The following is a 14,281-nucleotide window of genomic DNA, read 5'->3' on the forward strand; positions in this document are numbered from 1 at the left end:
CGCCGCAAACCCCGTCGCAGCCTGACGCACACCTCCAAAAAACTGTATCTACACACCGAGGCCAGGCAAACCACAAGGGATGTGAATGGTCGACCACTAGCCTATCATTATGGCGCTGAATCACACAGCAACGCGTTGGCTTGATGCAGAACTTTGAAAGATGCACAACGGGGTCGAGGCACCGGCATAGTTCAGCTTGGAGTTGTTGCATAAACCAGACTTAAGGTGCATAGTCATATTACTGTTTCTATGTCTATCACAGAGGGCAGGATGTGGTTAAATCTCAGAGGTCTTACTGAGCACTTCTGATGTATGAATTATTGAGAGACTGACTTAAAAGCAATTCATGTTTCATCAGTTTACAGGCTGACAGGGGATCAGAACTTCTCTTTCTGTTCTGCTGCTGAACCATGTGAATAACAAACCCAGACTACATCAGTCATCAAAACAGACCAGCTCATCATCCTGGACCTCTACAGTACCTCTACCTGGCAGTAAATCTGATGGACTCCTGCAGCACAAAGGGAGATGATGGAGTGATGATAATGGCACCCTATCACAGAACATTAAAACCCACTGATCACCATGTTCGTCTATAGTTTCTTCTTTGACATTCCTGAGAGAAAGAGGGAAAGACTCTACAGTGTGTGATAAAAACTGCACAGTTAATCTGTGGAGCAGCCTGCTCATCACTCTGGACTACAACACTTGAGTCATCTGGAGGGCCCACAATATCCTAGTGGTTCTCAAATGAGGGTACTGGGGGTACTTGAAGGCACTCCAGGGGGTATGTGAGATTCTTTTTTTCAAATATATATTCAAAAAATAGCATCAGTTCAAAAAAATATAATTTAATAAATATCTATAAGTGTAAGTTCATGAACAGATTGCCATATAGATTCATGTCACAAGACCCAAACTATCCCTTTAAGCCTTGTGTGTATATCTATAAAGGTGTGCAGAAATGGCTGTTTGTCCTGTTCGTTGCGCCGAGTTGTCCGAGTTGCTGCGAGTTTACCCGAGTAAGGAAAACAAATAAAATGCCACACTTTCATCCTGGCTTTACTCGAAAATTGAATTTTGTTTGGCCTACATCGTCTGATAGATGAGTTATTACACTAATGTTAAGACCCATAGTGGGCTCAAATTCAATTTTCTTTTCTGTACAGCTAGGTATGTAGGTATTAAGTGTTGTTTGCTTGTTACCTTAATAAATTTAAAGTAATTTCAATTTAATTTGTGTACATTTTAGACATAAACATTAAAAACACACCCTTAGTAAAAGGTAAAAAACCGAATTCCCAAAAATTGAAATGGGAAAGAAGGAATTTCAAAAAATTACAATGGAAAAAATGGAATTTGGGAAAAAATAAAACTGATTTTATAGGGCCCTATGGTGTTTTTATCGTGCAGGTCCTGGAGGGGATGTTTGGCTATTGATGTTATTGTTGTTGAGCATAGCAGTAAAGTTGTTGTTGGTTAACCACAAAATGTTGTCTCCTCTGATCAAACAGTACTCCGTTCACTTCCATTTGAAATGGTCCAGTGGCGTTTATGACTGTGGTCTGTTGTTTCATTAATCCTGAACATTCACTCCTCCACCTTCAGCTCATCATCATTCTTAAAAGCCGAGGACAATGGCTGCCATTGTTTTACCACATGTTTTACTGGAACAGTTCCTCCCAACGTTGTAAATATTTCAAACATTATCTTTCCAGTCTAAATAAAGAACACAGCTCCTCAGAGATGATACAAGATGAGAAATGTACGACAACTAAGAAAAGAGAAGAAGATGACACTGCAACATACGTACTGACCTCCCACAGCAGTTACACAGCATTAAAGCACGCTGGCAACAGACTGAATAGAATATAGTTTCACATCTCTGCTCTCAGTCAATCAGTTTCTTAATGATGAGTAATGTTTTTTAGAAGACCGCAGTGGCCCAGGTTTAAATCTGACTCATGGCCCTTTGCTGCAGGTCTGCCCCCTTTCCATCCTGTCCCTCTCATACTGTTACAGTTTTAATTATGGCCCCAAAAAATATCTATATAAAAAAAGAGAGAGAGTAAAGCAGGATTGTGAAAACTAAAGCCACTGTTCCACAATGCACAAAGAGAGGGGGAGGAAAACTGAGAGAGAAGGCTTCAATTTAAATGGAGGCTTCGTTTTCAAACTAAATCTGAGGCGCTGCTGCATCCCTCATCAGAGCTGTGGCCTCACAGTCCAGAGGGAGATGAGTCAACAGCCACAGAGAAGACTGTAGGGAGTCAGACACAAGACATGACACTCACAGTCAGATCACTGTCAGCTCACTCAGAGGGGAACGCAGAGGAACGAGAGGCACAGAAAGAGGAGGAGGTAGATGAAGCAGAGGAAGAATAAGCACATAAAGAAGAGGATAAAGAGGGAGAAGATGAAGAAGAGAATGAACCAGAAGAAAAAGGAAGAAGAAGAGGGAGCAATCAAAGCAGGAAATACATTGGAGGCAGAGTGAGAAGAGGAAGCAAATAAGCAGGGATGGAGGAAGATGAGGAAGAAGAGGATGGAGAAGAGAAGGAGATGCTGGGACAAATCAACAATTAAATTTTTTTCTGAGTTCTATTGCAAAAGCAGCTGTTAGGAGTAAGTCAAGGCAGCAACCTGAGTTGGACCAAGGGATGGGTGTTGTATGGCCAAAAAAGTTGCAGAAGTTCAGAAGGGCTAGAGTCTAAGACCAAAATGCAGACATGTATTTGATGAGTTTGATGAGGGAAACCAAGAAATCCCATTAGCCTCCATAGCCCTTGAGCAGCTTGCGGCTCTGCTCCACCATTCTAAAAATAGCTTGCACCGACAATTAAAGGTAACAAACCTACTCATAAGACTATAGGGATTATGGCAATGGGTCAATTTGCCAAAATGTTGAACTATCTATAAGTTTAATTTTATTGATGCAATTTTATTTTGAAAAAATAATGTATGCAAATTAATCATACATACAGTATATTTTCAAATGTTAACCCTTTTAAATTTGACTAAACCATATGTACACAAAAAAGTTAGCTTCATGTCATTGACACAAACAGTTTCTCTCAAAGGGCTTTACACAGCATAACATCATCTACCCTCACGTCCACTGAGGAAAAACTTCCAAGAAAACCCTATAGATGTTGAGGTTGCATTATCTTTACTGTGAATAAAATAAAATGAATATATAGCCTGATAGATAGTGTGGGATAGAGCGTGATAGTTACATGACATGTCCAGAACATATTTCTTTAAAACTGTAAATGTTGGATTGTTATTTCTATCTATATCATATCCTGATGAGTTGAAGAGCTGAAGACAAAAACAACACATAACAAACCAAATCAAAAACTGTGACCCCAAAACTGTGACATGAACCAAACCATGGATCTTGTCAGCATAAAAAAAATGCTTTTTCTAGCTTCATTTTTAAATGTATATATTCATTCGTCTTACTTCTTTTGAACATTTTCAGCAAGGTTTGACAACATGGTGATACTGATGATAACTTGGATCACTTTTGTCACTATCATAATACTTGATTTCTTTACCGTTTCATGTTGAACCTTACTGCTATGACGAGTTTACACTGTTTTATAATTCATAAAGCACCACTGACACTACACAGCTATAAAAAGAGCTGCTGTGTGTAGCTGGTGAGGAGAACAGCTGTGTCTCCGTAGGACAACCTCACCAGTGTAATTGTGTTAGTTTGCTCCACTGAAGCACAGTTGCTGACAGCACACACACACACAATTCATAAAGTTGCATATTCATCAGAGACAAGTGAGGGAAAACAGCTCAGACTCGTTCATGTGTTCACCACAAGACTCTAAACATGTGTTTCAGCGTCATGAACCTATACAGTGTTTATGTAACTGCTTGCTCCTTGGTCAATTTAATAACCTTGTCAGAACATGAAGCAAAAACTCAAACACACACAGCCGCTCCTCTGTGAACATGCCACAACACTGATTACAGGACAGATCTGGACACTGTCTCCTGTGTCCTTATGCTGATGTCAGGAGAAAACAACCTCCTCCTCAGTGTGTCCTGCAGGAGGCGCTTAAGGGAAACAACACCTGCAGACCAGGACCATGTGTCTTCAGTGAGGTTATAAGAACACCTACTGTATTCACATCTGCCTCAATATTTGTTTCTGTTTCAACATATAGTCTTGAGAGACAACTCCCCCCCTTTATACACAAATAAACAGGTCCACTGTCAGTGTAGCTTAGCCCAGCTGATCCTATCATCAAGGTGCTGCTATTATAAGAGAATGAGGGAAAGACTTACAAATTCTCTAATTAGACTAGCAAAACCCTAGCAGCTATAGACCTTCCCATTTACCAACGGTAATGACCGCGTAGGCTGTGTTTTCTGAACGATCCAGCACCTGAATTGAGACACAGCTAGAGAGTAACATATAAGAAACTGCAATATATAAACAGCTATAACAGCTATAAACTCCAAACCATTCTTTTCAGGATATCAAACTTTGATCACTAAGCATTTAATACAAGTATGCTATCTTCAGCTATTACAGATTTCATAAAATTGAAAAATATGTGAGTTCTGAGTTTGTCACCACACATAAAAATTTGCCATAAAACACCATGCCAAATTTGAATAAATAACAATGTGGTCAAATATAATAAAATGAGGTTTAAAAAATGAAAAACTGAGCAGCCTTCTCCCCTCTGGAACGCCGGGGTCGTGTCTGCTGAAGCTGAAACCACAGCTAAGCCGGCCTCAGGAACGGCTCTGTATCCCTGTCAGTTAACTTCATGCTTAAAGGGTTTGGCTAGCTATCTGACTTGAGGAGGAGCAGGAAAAGTACTGATGCTGGTGCTTTACATGTTTCTGTACTCTTATATCTTACAGTAAGAGGAGGGATCTGCTAAGTAGGGTACGGAGTGTGCCACTGGTTCCCGGTTTTAGGAGTGACCCAAAATATCTCCAACTCAGAAACAATGAAATACAGTTTGTCTTGACAATTCAGTAAAACATAGTTCTTTTTTTTCTTTACATGTTTTCAGAAGGAGGTCTGTAATATGTTTATAAATGAAACTGCAAATTTGGTTTACATGATCTTAATGACAGACTGGGGGAAATCCTCTTTACTTGTTGTTTGAGCCAGTAATAAACTGCAGGTATAAACAGTTCAGTATCAGAGACACAATCAAGTAAACTTGCAGAGTGATGCAGGCAGTTCGTGGTTTGTTTGTGTGTGTGTGTGTGTGTGTGTGTGTGTGTGTGTGTGTGTCCGTCCATCCTGTGAGTGAACGTTATCTCTGGAATGACAGGAAGAGGGAGGGAGGTTTTACAGACTGCTTCCTTTTCCCTTTGAGTTCATCTCACCACACCCTGAGCCCTCAGGCCAGGACTAGATCACCACCACTGTGTATGGCACATCAAAGACATGTTGGCCTCACTTTAACTCATCTGATCAGATATGATCTTTATCATCATCATTAACAGTGGAGGAAGCTCAGCAGTCACGGACTGTCTGCCTCAGGAATGTGGATTTATCTCTCAGTTATTTTGTCTCATTAATGATAATCTTCACATAAGGTTGTCATTATGTCCAGTGTAGAAAAAATTACTTTAATTACTTTATTTTGGCTCATAGTTCAGGGTTGAAGACTAGTATTTAGAGATTTTTATTTGATTTTAAGGTTTGTAAAAATTATCTCATGTTGTGTTTCTGTTGAATCCTGTGAGTCCTGTCTGTCCTCTCACAGTTGTGCGTGTGTGTTTGCATGCGTGTGTGATATGAAAATTAGGGCCTGGTGAGTCATGCTGGTGTATGTGTGTCTGTGTGAAATGTAAATTAAGGACCAGTGGGTGTTGCTGTTGTTATAACAACCCTTCCCATTGTCACTCTTAAACACAGCTGCATCAGCATCTAACAAACTAAAATGCTCTTTATTTTTTAAAACATTTGTGTCATTTTAGAAAAGCATTTTGTGTTGCAGAAAAAAGCAATTGCACTAAATGTTTTTGCTTTACAACAATTTAAGTTTTAAAACTTTTTGGACAATTTTTGAGCTTATAATTGGCATCAATGGGAGAAGGTTAGAGTGGCTCGTATCACAGGAAGAGTGGGAGAACATGTCAGAATAAAAATATTCTTGTCATGTCTTGTTAGGGCCACGGGGCAAACGCACCGAGGCACTATTGTTATACTGTGAAATTTTTCTTATAATTATTATTCATCTTCCGTACCATATTTAGATGTGGAACTCTTCGAGTTGTTGGACAAATTATATATCAAACCGTGCGGTTCGATCGGGATCAGTATTATTACTTTTCTCTACTGAATACGAAAAACTCCCCATAGAGAATGAATGGGATGAGGTAAAAAAATAAATAAAAATTATTGGACTTTTTTCAAACATCTTAATGCTCTGGTCATTAAAACTGTAAAATGTGGGGGCGGTGTAGCTCAGTTGGTAGAGCACCACCCCATGTGTTGAGGCTCCTCACTGCAGGTGACCCCGGTTCGAATCCCGTGCTGAGCAGCCCTATCCTGCGTGTCATTCCCCCCCTCTCTGCCTCCCGTGTCCTGTCTCTCTCTCGACTATCCTGTACATTAAAGGCGAAAAAGCCCAAAAAAATATACTTAAAAAAACAAAAAAACAAATAATTATGAAACTGTAAAATGTGTCTAAAATGTAGTAGTGTACCGTTTCGATAGATATTATAGTTTTTGATCAATCCCTGTTCAATGACCATGATCATTTTTGGAGAAATTTTGAGATTATAAAGGGTGTATTGGGGGTGTGACGATACACTCAGCTCACGAGACTAGACGATAAACGATATTGGGTTCACGAGAACAAGACAAGACGATATTTTAACATTACTTTTAAGAAAACTACAATGACAAAATATATGACTGGACAGAGTCACATAGAGTCACAAAATAATGCAGGTGTATTTTGAAATGTTTTATAACTTTGCATGCACCTAAGCATGGGTTTTTAAAGGTAGGATTGGAGATCCTGGAAAAAATGGTTCTAGGCCACATTTTGAAAATACACAGACAAAAGTCCAAGCCCCTTTCCTCAGACTTCTCAAAAAGAAAAAAAAAAGGGGGTGCTGTTTTCATTTTTTTTCGTAATTATAGCTCCTCAATATCAGTGCTTATAGAAAGATGATCATGTGTCTGTCTGATTAGCTCTGTGACCTAAAACTCATGGGTTTGATTCCCATGTTGACAGAGATGGCTCTCCTGACAGTGGCCCCCGTGGCCCTCTCAAAATTTCTGTGTGGAAATGTTCTAATTTTTCAGTACAATCTTGTCTTTAAAGTATTCAACAGTCAATTTCACATTCTCGTTCTACTGTAACTCACTGACAGACAAAGAGAAAGAGGTCCGGCAAAGGTGTCAAAGCTGACTGTTTACTCCCAGAATGCAAGTATCCAGATTGGAAGCCACAGCGATGCCTGGTATGTATTTCAAAGAAGACTGAAAGCTGTTACAGTATGCACCAATAACACTGTAGGTCACTTTTTAAAGTTTTTCTAGGGAGACTTTACCCATGTAAACTTGTAATCATGGTCTGTTTATAGAAGTAACAGCCACTTATAAATCTGGCAGGATGATTTTGGAGATATCCTACTGATGAGAATTGCTACTACAACTGGAGATCAATGAGATACGAGACAAATTCTAAACATGGTTGGGAGAGGACTACAGGCCAGGGGGGGGGATATGATCATCCCGACATTACGAGATTGCATAACAGGCCCCAATAACAACTGACGCTACAACTGACAGTCTTATCACAAGAACAGCACTAGAAGCGGTGGTCACTGTGATGTGATGCCACAAGATGAACAGCAGGGTCCACAAGGAGATGTCCTCTGTTGAGACGGACAGGGGCTGGAAGCCAAGATCAAGGCAACACAGTAACAGACCTCCAAGAAAGGGTCTCAAATATGAAGAGCTGGACAGCACCAGGCCCTGACCTGATCCATGAATGCCTGGCAGCACAACCAGCTGCTAATGGATATGATCCATCTTGAATGGTTAACTGATCTTGGGGGATTGTACAAACCAAAGCGAGCAATTCCATCCAACCACAGGCTGATCACCTGCACAACATGTAAGCTCCTGTCAGACATCATGGCAGCTAATGTGCATGGCCCATGACTCAATGCATGAGTCATGAACAGACAAGAAGACTGTAGGTCCAGGTGCCTGGACTGACTACTAAGCCTACAACTCAGTGCCTCACTTATGGACCCTCGAATGCCTGGAACTGTAAAACACCAAGAGAACACTAAGAGCCTTCATCAAGAACTAAATGGGTCTATGTATAGAAAACCAGGGACGCTCTGTTCTCTGCTGCACTGCATAGGCCTGGACCCCATCAGAAACAACACAACCACAATGAGTGGCTTTAGATACCAGCTACGGACTGGAGCAACCTCAGAGAGTGCCTCTACATGGACAATGGGCCTTTCCCATGTCTCCACACTTGGCTGAGTTCGCTTGGTTACACACTTCGGTGACGTTTTGCTGGTGGAACGTACATTTGCATATAGTGTGAGAGCATGTATTAAGTGGCCAAGCGCGTGGGGAGATTTAGAAGCAATCAGGACATACTTGACAAGCGCAGCCTGTCATCCGAGTGCCATTGTGCACACTAGCACAACTCTGACACACACAAACAGCACAGCAACAGTTTTAATAAACAGTGCTGCTGGATCACAGTCTCATATACTCCAAAAGTGTCTCTATGCGCAAGATTCAAATCATAAATGTGTAAGCCCATAAGTAAAAAAAAAAAAAAAAAAAAAGAGAAAAGAAAAGAAAAACACAGGATTAGTGTGATGAAAAATATTCACATAAGTTATAATCAATAGAGATAATTCATAATTACAAGATAACAGGTCAAAAATGATCAGATGTAGAAGTAAACGAAGCCTAAAGACAACAAAACTGAAACAGAAAATATGAGATAAAAGTGGGCTATATAAAATATTCTACTTGGCCAAATACCGCTCCGATGCGGTCTTAACCTAAGTGTAAAGTGCAAATTAAGCGCGCTGCACTTTTGGTTGTTGGAGAAAAGTGTGATGAGTGTGCATACTGGGACAGGCCCAATGTCAAGCTGTATACCAGAAGTGAGGGAGACATTTACTCACTTCTGTATGAAATAATGTTTTGTGGTCTTCTGGCTCATCCAAGGGTTCAGGCAGGTGTGTGAGCCAGACAAACAGCAGGAGCATTTACTCATTAACCCACACCACCAGGATCTACTGCATATTGGATATTAGAATGGTATCTGGACTAGATTAGCGTGGTTGAATGGCCATCCTAACCCATGCAGGGACAGGTTTGTTCAGGAGAACAGCAGTGGGTCGAGGCCTCTGAGCTGTGGAAACACGAGTGTATTTACTACTATGAGGTTCTTAACCGTCATGGCTAGTTGTTGTGGTAGCAGCTAAATTAACATGTCACATCACATGACTGTGCACACACGGTACTGTGTGCACTGGTATGTGAGAGCTCTGCCCCGCCCCCAGACACATCAGGAGACAGGTGCAGAGGGAGGAGTGACATGTTGTCAGACAAATGTTTTGATCACAAACAGTGACTGTTCATGGGAACTGTTGCACTAACAAACAGGAAATCTGTTTTCCAGATGAGTGTGATGGTAACGTCTGGGGGTGAACTTGAAAATGCAGTGTGTTACTACTAGGACGCATGGAGAGTTGAGTTTACTGTGTTCTTTCACATTTTTATGGTTGTGTACCAACATCACTGCATATTTATTATTTCCCATACTGTCACATTGGTTTGCATACTGTAGACTGCTCTAAGAAAAGAAAAAGATGAGGGTTGGAGACTCATTCAGCCTGGTGAGTGACCTGCAGCTGTCTGCAGAAGTGTAAGAAATGGAGTGAGCTGGTACTTCCAGAGGGATCATGTTTCTGTGGGATATCAAGGAAGGCAGGGAGGCACAGAAACAGAAAAGACGGAAGGAAGGACAGGGGGAGGGAGGGAGGGAACTGACTGCAGTAATTAACCACAGTAATCAGTCAGGGTTTGGGGATAATCAAAATTTAACATACACATGTACGAACCAGTGAGACACCAGAGCTGCACTTGATGTGGTCTTCTCTGAAGTTAGCTTGGTTTTCAGCAGAGCACTCCCCCTTGGCCTCTGAACCTATTCCCCAGTCGGGGGCACTGCTAGTAAACACACACAGGGAGGGAGATACAAACGGACAGGCAGGAATTTTATCAGCCAGCCACTCCCAGCAGCTATCTGAGCCTCTGTGGTTCTCACTGCTCCTATCCCAGGAATTACTGTACAGCTGTGTTGGCCTAACAGGGCGTGGCTCAACCTCCCACTTCCACATGGAGTCACAGAGGCTTGACGCAGCTACTTATGATAATTGAGGGTGCAAGATTTCATTGAGCAAGGTGATGCAAACACCAGTCAACATTATTGAATTTGACAGGTCAATGAGCCACATTCTCCAGAATCAACTTAAGGTAGAATCAGCACGTCCTCACTTTTATAGTTAGGTAAATAGAGCTGAACGTGCTGAGACAACAACCTGCTGCTGCCACCAGAGGGCAGCTCATCTCCCGCTGGTTGTAAACACTGTGATCACATGTAAGGCAATATATCACTCCACTGTTATGTAACTGATTTAGCTATAACTGACATGAAACTATTAATATATTCCAACAAAACCTGAACATTATCATCCCGATGCTTGAGCAGGTGCTAATAATCTAACATCTGAGTGTGGTGCATCAGTGTGTGTCTGACTGTCGGTGCCAGCCATCTATATTTGATATGTGTGAGAGCTCTGATCACTGTCAGCAGCTGTGTTACTATGAATAGGTCACTCGGGCTCCCTGCAACCGTCAGAGGACAGAATAGAGCTGATGAACAGACCCCACTGAATCATGGGAGAAATCATACTTCAGAACCACTGGTCTTTGACACAGTGATGATGACAATGATGCACTGATGAGTGTGTGGTGATACACTCTCTGTTAGAAAGGAGAGGAGGCAGCTGTCACTGACTTCTTGTTCCATTATACATGAAGGTGTTCCAGCATGAATGAACAATGTGAGTTGACTAACATTAGACTTTGTTTAGGAACAGAGACACTCTTCTGATGAACAAGAAGAGAGGAACTCACTGAGCGTTCATTTACTTCCCTCACTTGTTTCCTTTGTACTCAGATCAGCAGTGAAAGCACTGAAGCTTCAGGTTGAGTTTGAGGACAGACACTTTGTCTCACCTTATCTCCCAGTCAACTCAAGTCACCTGCACTTTTGTACTGTATGTATTAAAGGGATAGTTCAACATTTTGGCAAATTGGACCATTACCATAATCCCTATAGTCATAGGTTCGTTACCTTTAATTGTCGTGCAAGCTATTTTTAGAACAGCGGAGCAGAGCTGCGAGCTGCCCAGAGCTACGCTACGGAGGCTAATGGGATGTCTTGGTTTCCCTCATCAAACTCATCAAATACACAATCCAACAACTCCAAAACGCTCTTGTGGACAAGTTGTGACCTGCACATTCACCACGCTATGAGATAATAACAGAACGTTACGAGATGGAGTTGTTTTTGAGGTAAATTCATGCAAAACCGCTGATGCGCGTTCCTGTCGGGGACAGTTTTTCAGCAAGCAGTCTCTGCCTCGAAAACAACTCTGTCTCATAATGTTACATTATTATTTAATAGCATGGTGAATGTGCAGGTCACAACTTGTCCACCAGAGCATTTTAGAGTTGTTGGATTGTGTATTTAATGAGTTTGATGAGGGAAACCAAGAAATCCCATTAGCCTACGTAGCATAGCTATGAGCAGCTCGCGGCTCTGCTCCGCCGTTCTAAAAATAACTTGCACTGACAATTAAAAGTAAAGATCCTAATCCTAAAACTATAGGGATTATGGCAATGGGCCAATTTGCCAAAATGTTGAACTATCCCTTTAAGTAACCAACTGAACATTAAACTGCTTTCACCTTTTTACTCTTTATTGACATTTCAAATGTTTTCCACTCAAATACATCGATGGAGGCTTCTGATTCTGTCAGTGTTTGACTAAAATGTAGGCCTATCATTTAAGTTCACACACTTCAACCAGCTCCAGAGCCAACTCATGGCATGAAATCTGTTGGAACAACTCTTGAAAAGATCACAGTTTTAGGCTTAGATTGCATTCCACAGTCTTAATCGCTATCTGCTGTCCGTTACTGTTAGTGTCTGATTTTATCATGAAAGTTCTCACTTGTGCTTTATTTCTTTCTGACACTTGCAAGCGTTGTTCAGACACTTCTGCTTACTGTTAATGATTTACCTTCAGCTTAGAAACTGTACCAACAACCTCCTTATTTCATATGGAGTATTCATTTGGACAGGGCTATTATTATGTGTTTAGATTTGCTACAGGTCTCTGAACCTGTGTTTATTTATGAACATATAAAACTACAGTTTTGTTTTGCGTTTTCTGTTCCTTTGGTTCAGGTGCTGCACCTTGAAAACCCTGTGTGACTGCATCGCATGTGTGCATAAATTCATTTTTTTTAGTCCACTGCCTTGCAGTAGGCTAAGTCTTTTGTGACGTGTTCATAGGCAATCACAATTGCAATAACACACACACACGCACACACAGCCCTCATGATTTCCCATTAAGGATCACAATTAAACTGAAAAGATTTGAGAAACTGTAGGCCTATCTCTCTCCTGTTGAGCAGAGCCATCCAGACGAGCAGCTTCAGAGTGATGCACACACACAGAACCACACAACCAGTCAAATCTGACCCACAAGCAGAGTTGTAATTGTCCACTGTGGTCACAGAAACATGAGTAGGCTACAGTTATGTCGTTGTTTCATTTAATCTAATTCAGCTTCAGAGAATCCTCCTCCATGTTCACAGTTCTACTGAACAGGGCATCAGTGTTCACAGGCTGAATAGCCCCCTCATACACTCTCGACACACACACACACACACACACACACACACACACACACACACACACACACACACACACACACACACACACACACACACACACACACACACACACACACACACACACACACGTCTGATTACATCCAGTGACCTAACCTCAGGGAAGTCAGTGAGGATCGGAATCACAGCAGGTCACATCAACACTGGACTAATGTCAGAGTTCACCCAGTCAGACCACTGGTTCCTGTAACAGCCTTTCTATTGGCTCTCCTGAAGTACAACAGGTGTATTGACACGCTCACTATTGGCTGGACTGGACAGTCACATCTAGCAGGTTTAAATCGCGCGCGAGCATACACGCACGCACGCATTCACACACAAACCGAGAGAGACTTGGACAGCAGTCATTAGCACAGAGGTGTTGTCGTTATGGCGGAGTTGTTCCCAGCTGTAACGTCACTCAACGTCAAACACACAAACACAGTGACACTCACTCCGGCGATGTCGCTCCTGCTCTGGTAAGAAGCCAGTCTTCCTGCGCCTTTCACCGGCATCCTGCTGCTTCTCATCGGCTGCACACAGCTGTGTGTGTCGTCGCAGTGAGACCCGGGCCAGACGTGGGGTTAGCGGTCGTTAGCGCGGCGGTGGCTAGTCGCTGGAATGAGACATCTCTCCGCCCCCCGTCGCTCGAGTTCCTGGGAGCGGACAGCCCACTGGAGGCAGCGGTCAGGCAGAGGGAGGTCCGTCCGAGCAGCACCGCTGTCGGTCCCACTGGTGCTCTCAAAGCCCTGGAGAGTTCCGCTTCCTGGTCGCTCTCCTACAGTAAACACAGCCCGAGCCGCTCAACCACCACGACAGATGCACGTAGCGTGTCCAATCACAGCTGTGGGAATCCGGACCAAAGTAAAAGTCCACACGCAGGAAAGGTTTCAGGGCCGGACTCTCTTGTTGTTATTCCACACGACGACACTAGATGGTGTGTGGGAAAGTGTAGCGTCTTGTCAGCTCTCAGTCCTATAGAAGAAGAAAAGCTTCCTCCAGAGTTGGAAGTACAGTCTATGGACCACAGCTGTAACCACAGTCAACTAGCTATGTCCGACGGCCCTAGAAGGCCACACCAACCTCCACCTACGGGACAACGCTTCTGACTTATGTCGACTGCACAACTTTTTTTCTTACCCCAGTGTAAAACTTGTAACGCACCAAACGTTTGAGGCAGATAGTAGCCTATACTTTTTATTTATTTTTTTTTATTCAAACTTTCGTGACGCATGTGTATGTTGAGATAACAGTTAAAGCAGATAAC

General features: G+C 42.2%; 1 protein-coding gene across 2 annotated transcripts in view; it reads right to left on the reverse strand.

Annotated features, from left to right (window-relative positions):
- LOC146981802 (tight junction protein 2-like) overlaps nucleotides 1–13,994 on the reverse strand; it is a 58,984-nt gene extending 44,990 nt beyond the window's left edge. For both annotated transcript variants that reach the window (XM_085787351.1, XM_085787350.1), the window contains exon 1: nucleotides 13,470–13,994. In XM_085787351.1, coding sequence (XP_085643477.1) covers nucleotides 13,470–13,544 — 75 coding nt within the window. In that variant the 5' untranslated portion in view covers nucleotides 13,545–13,994. The remainder of the gene's footprint in view (nucleotides 1–13,469) is intronic.
- Between the last annotated feature and the right edge of the window lie 287 nt (nucleotides 13,995–14,281).

This window comes from Trachurus japonicus, chromosome 9 (genome assembly GCF_045865225.1).
Source record: "Trachurus japonicus isolate A0001 chromosome 9, Traja_1.0".
Taxonomy (NCBI): domain Eukaryota; kingdom Metazoa; phylum Chordata; class Actinopteri; order Carangiformes; family Carangidae; genus Trachurus; species Trachurus japonicus.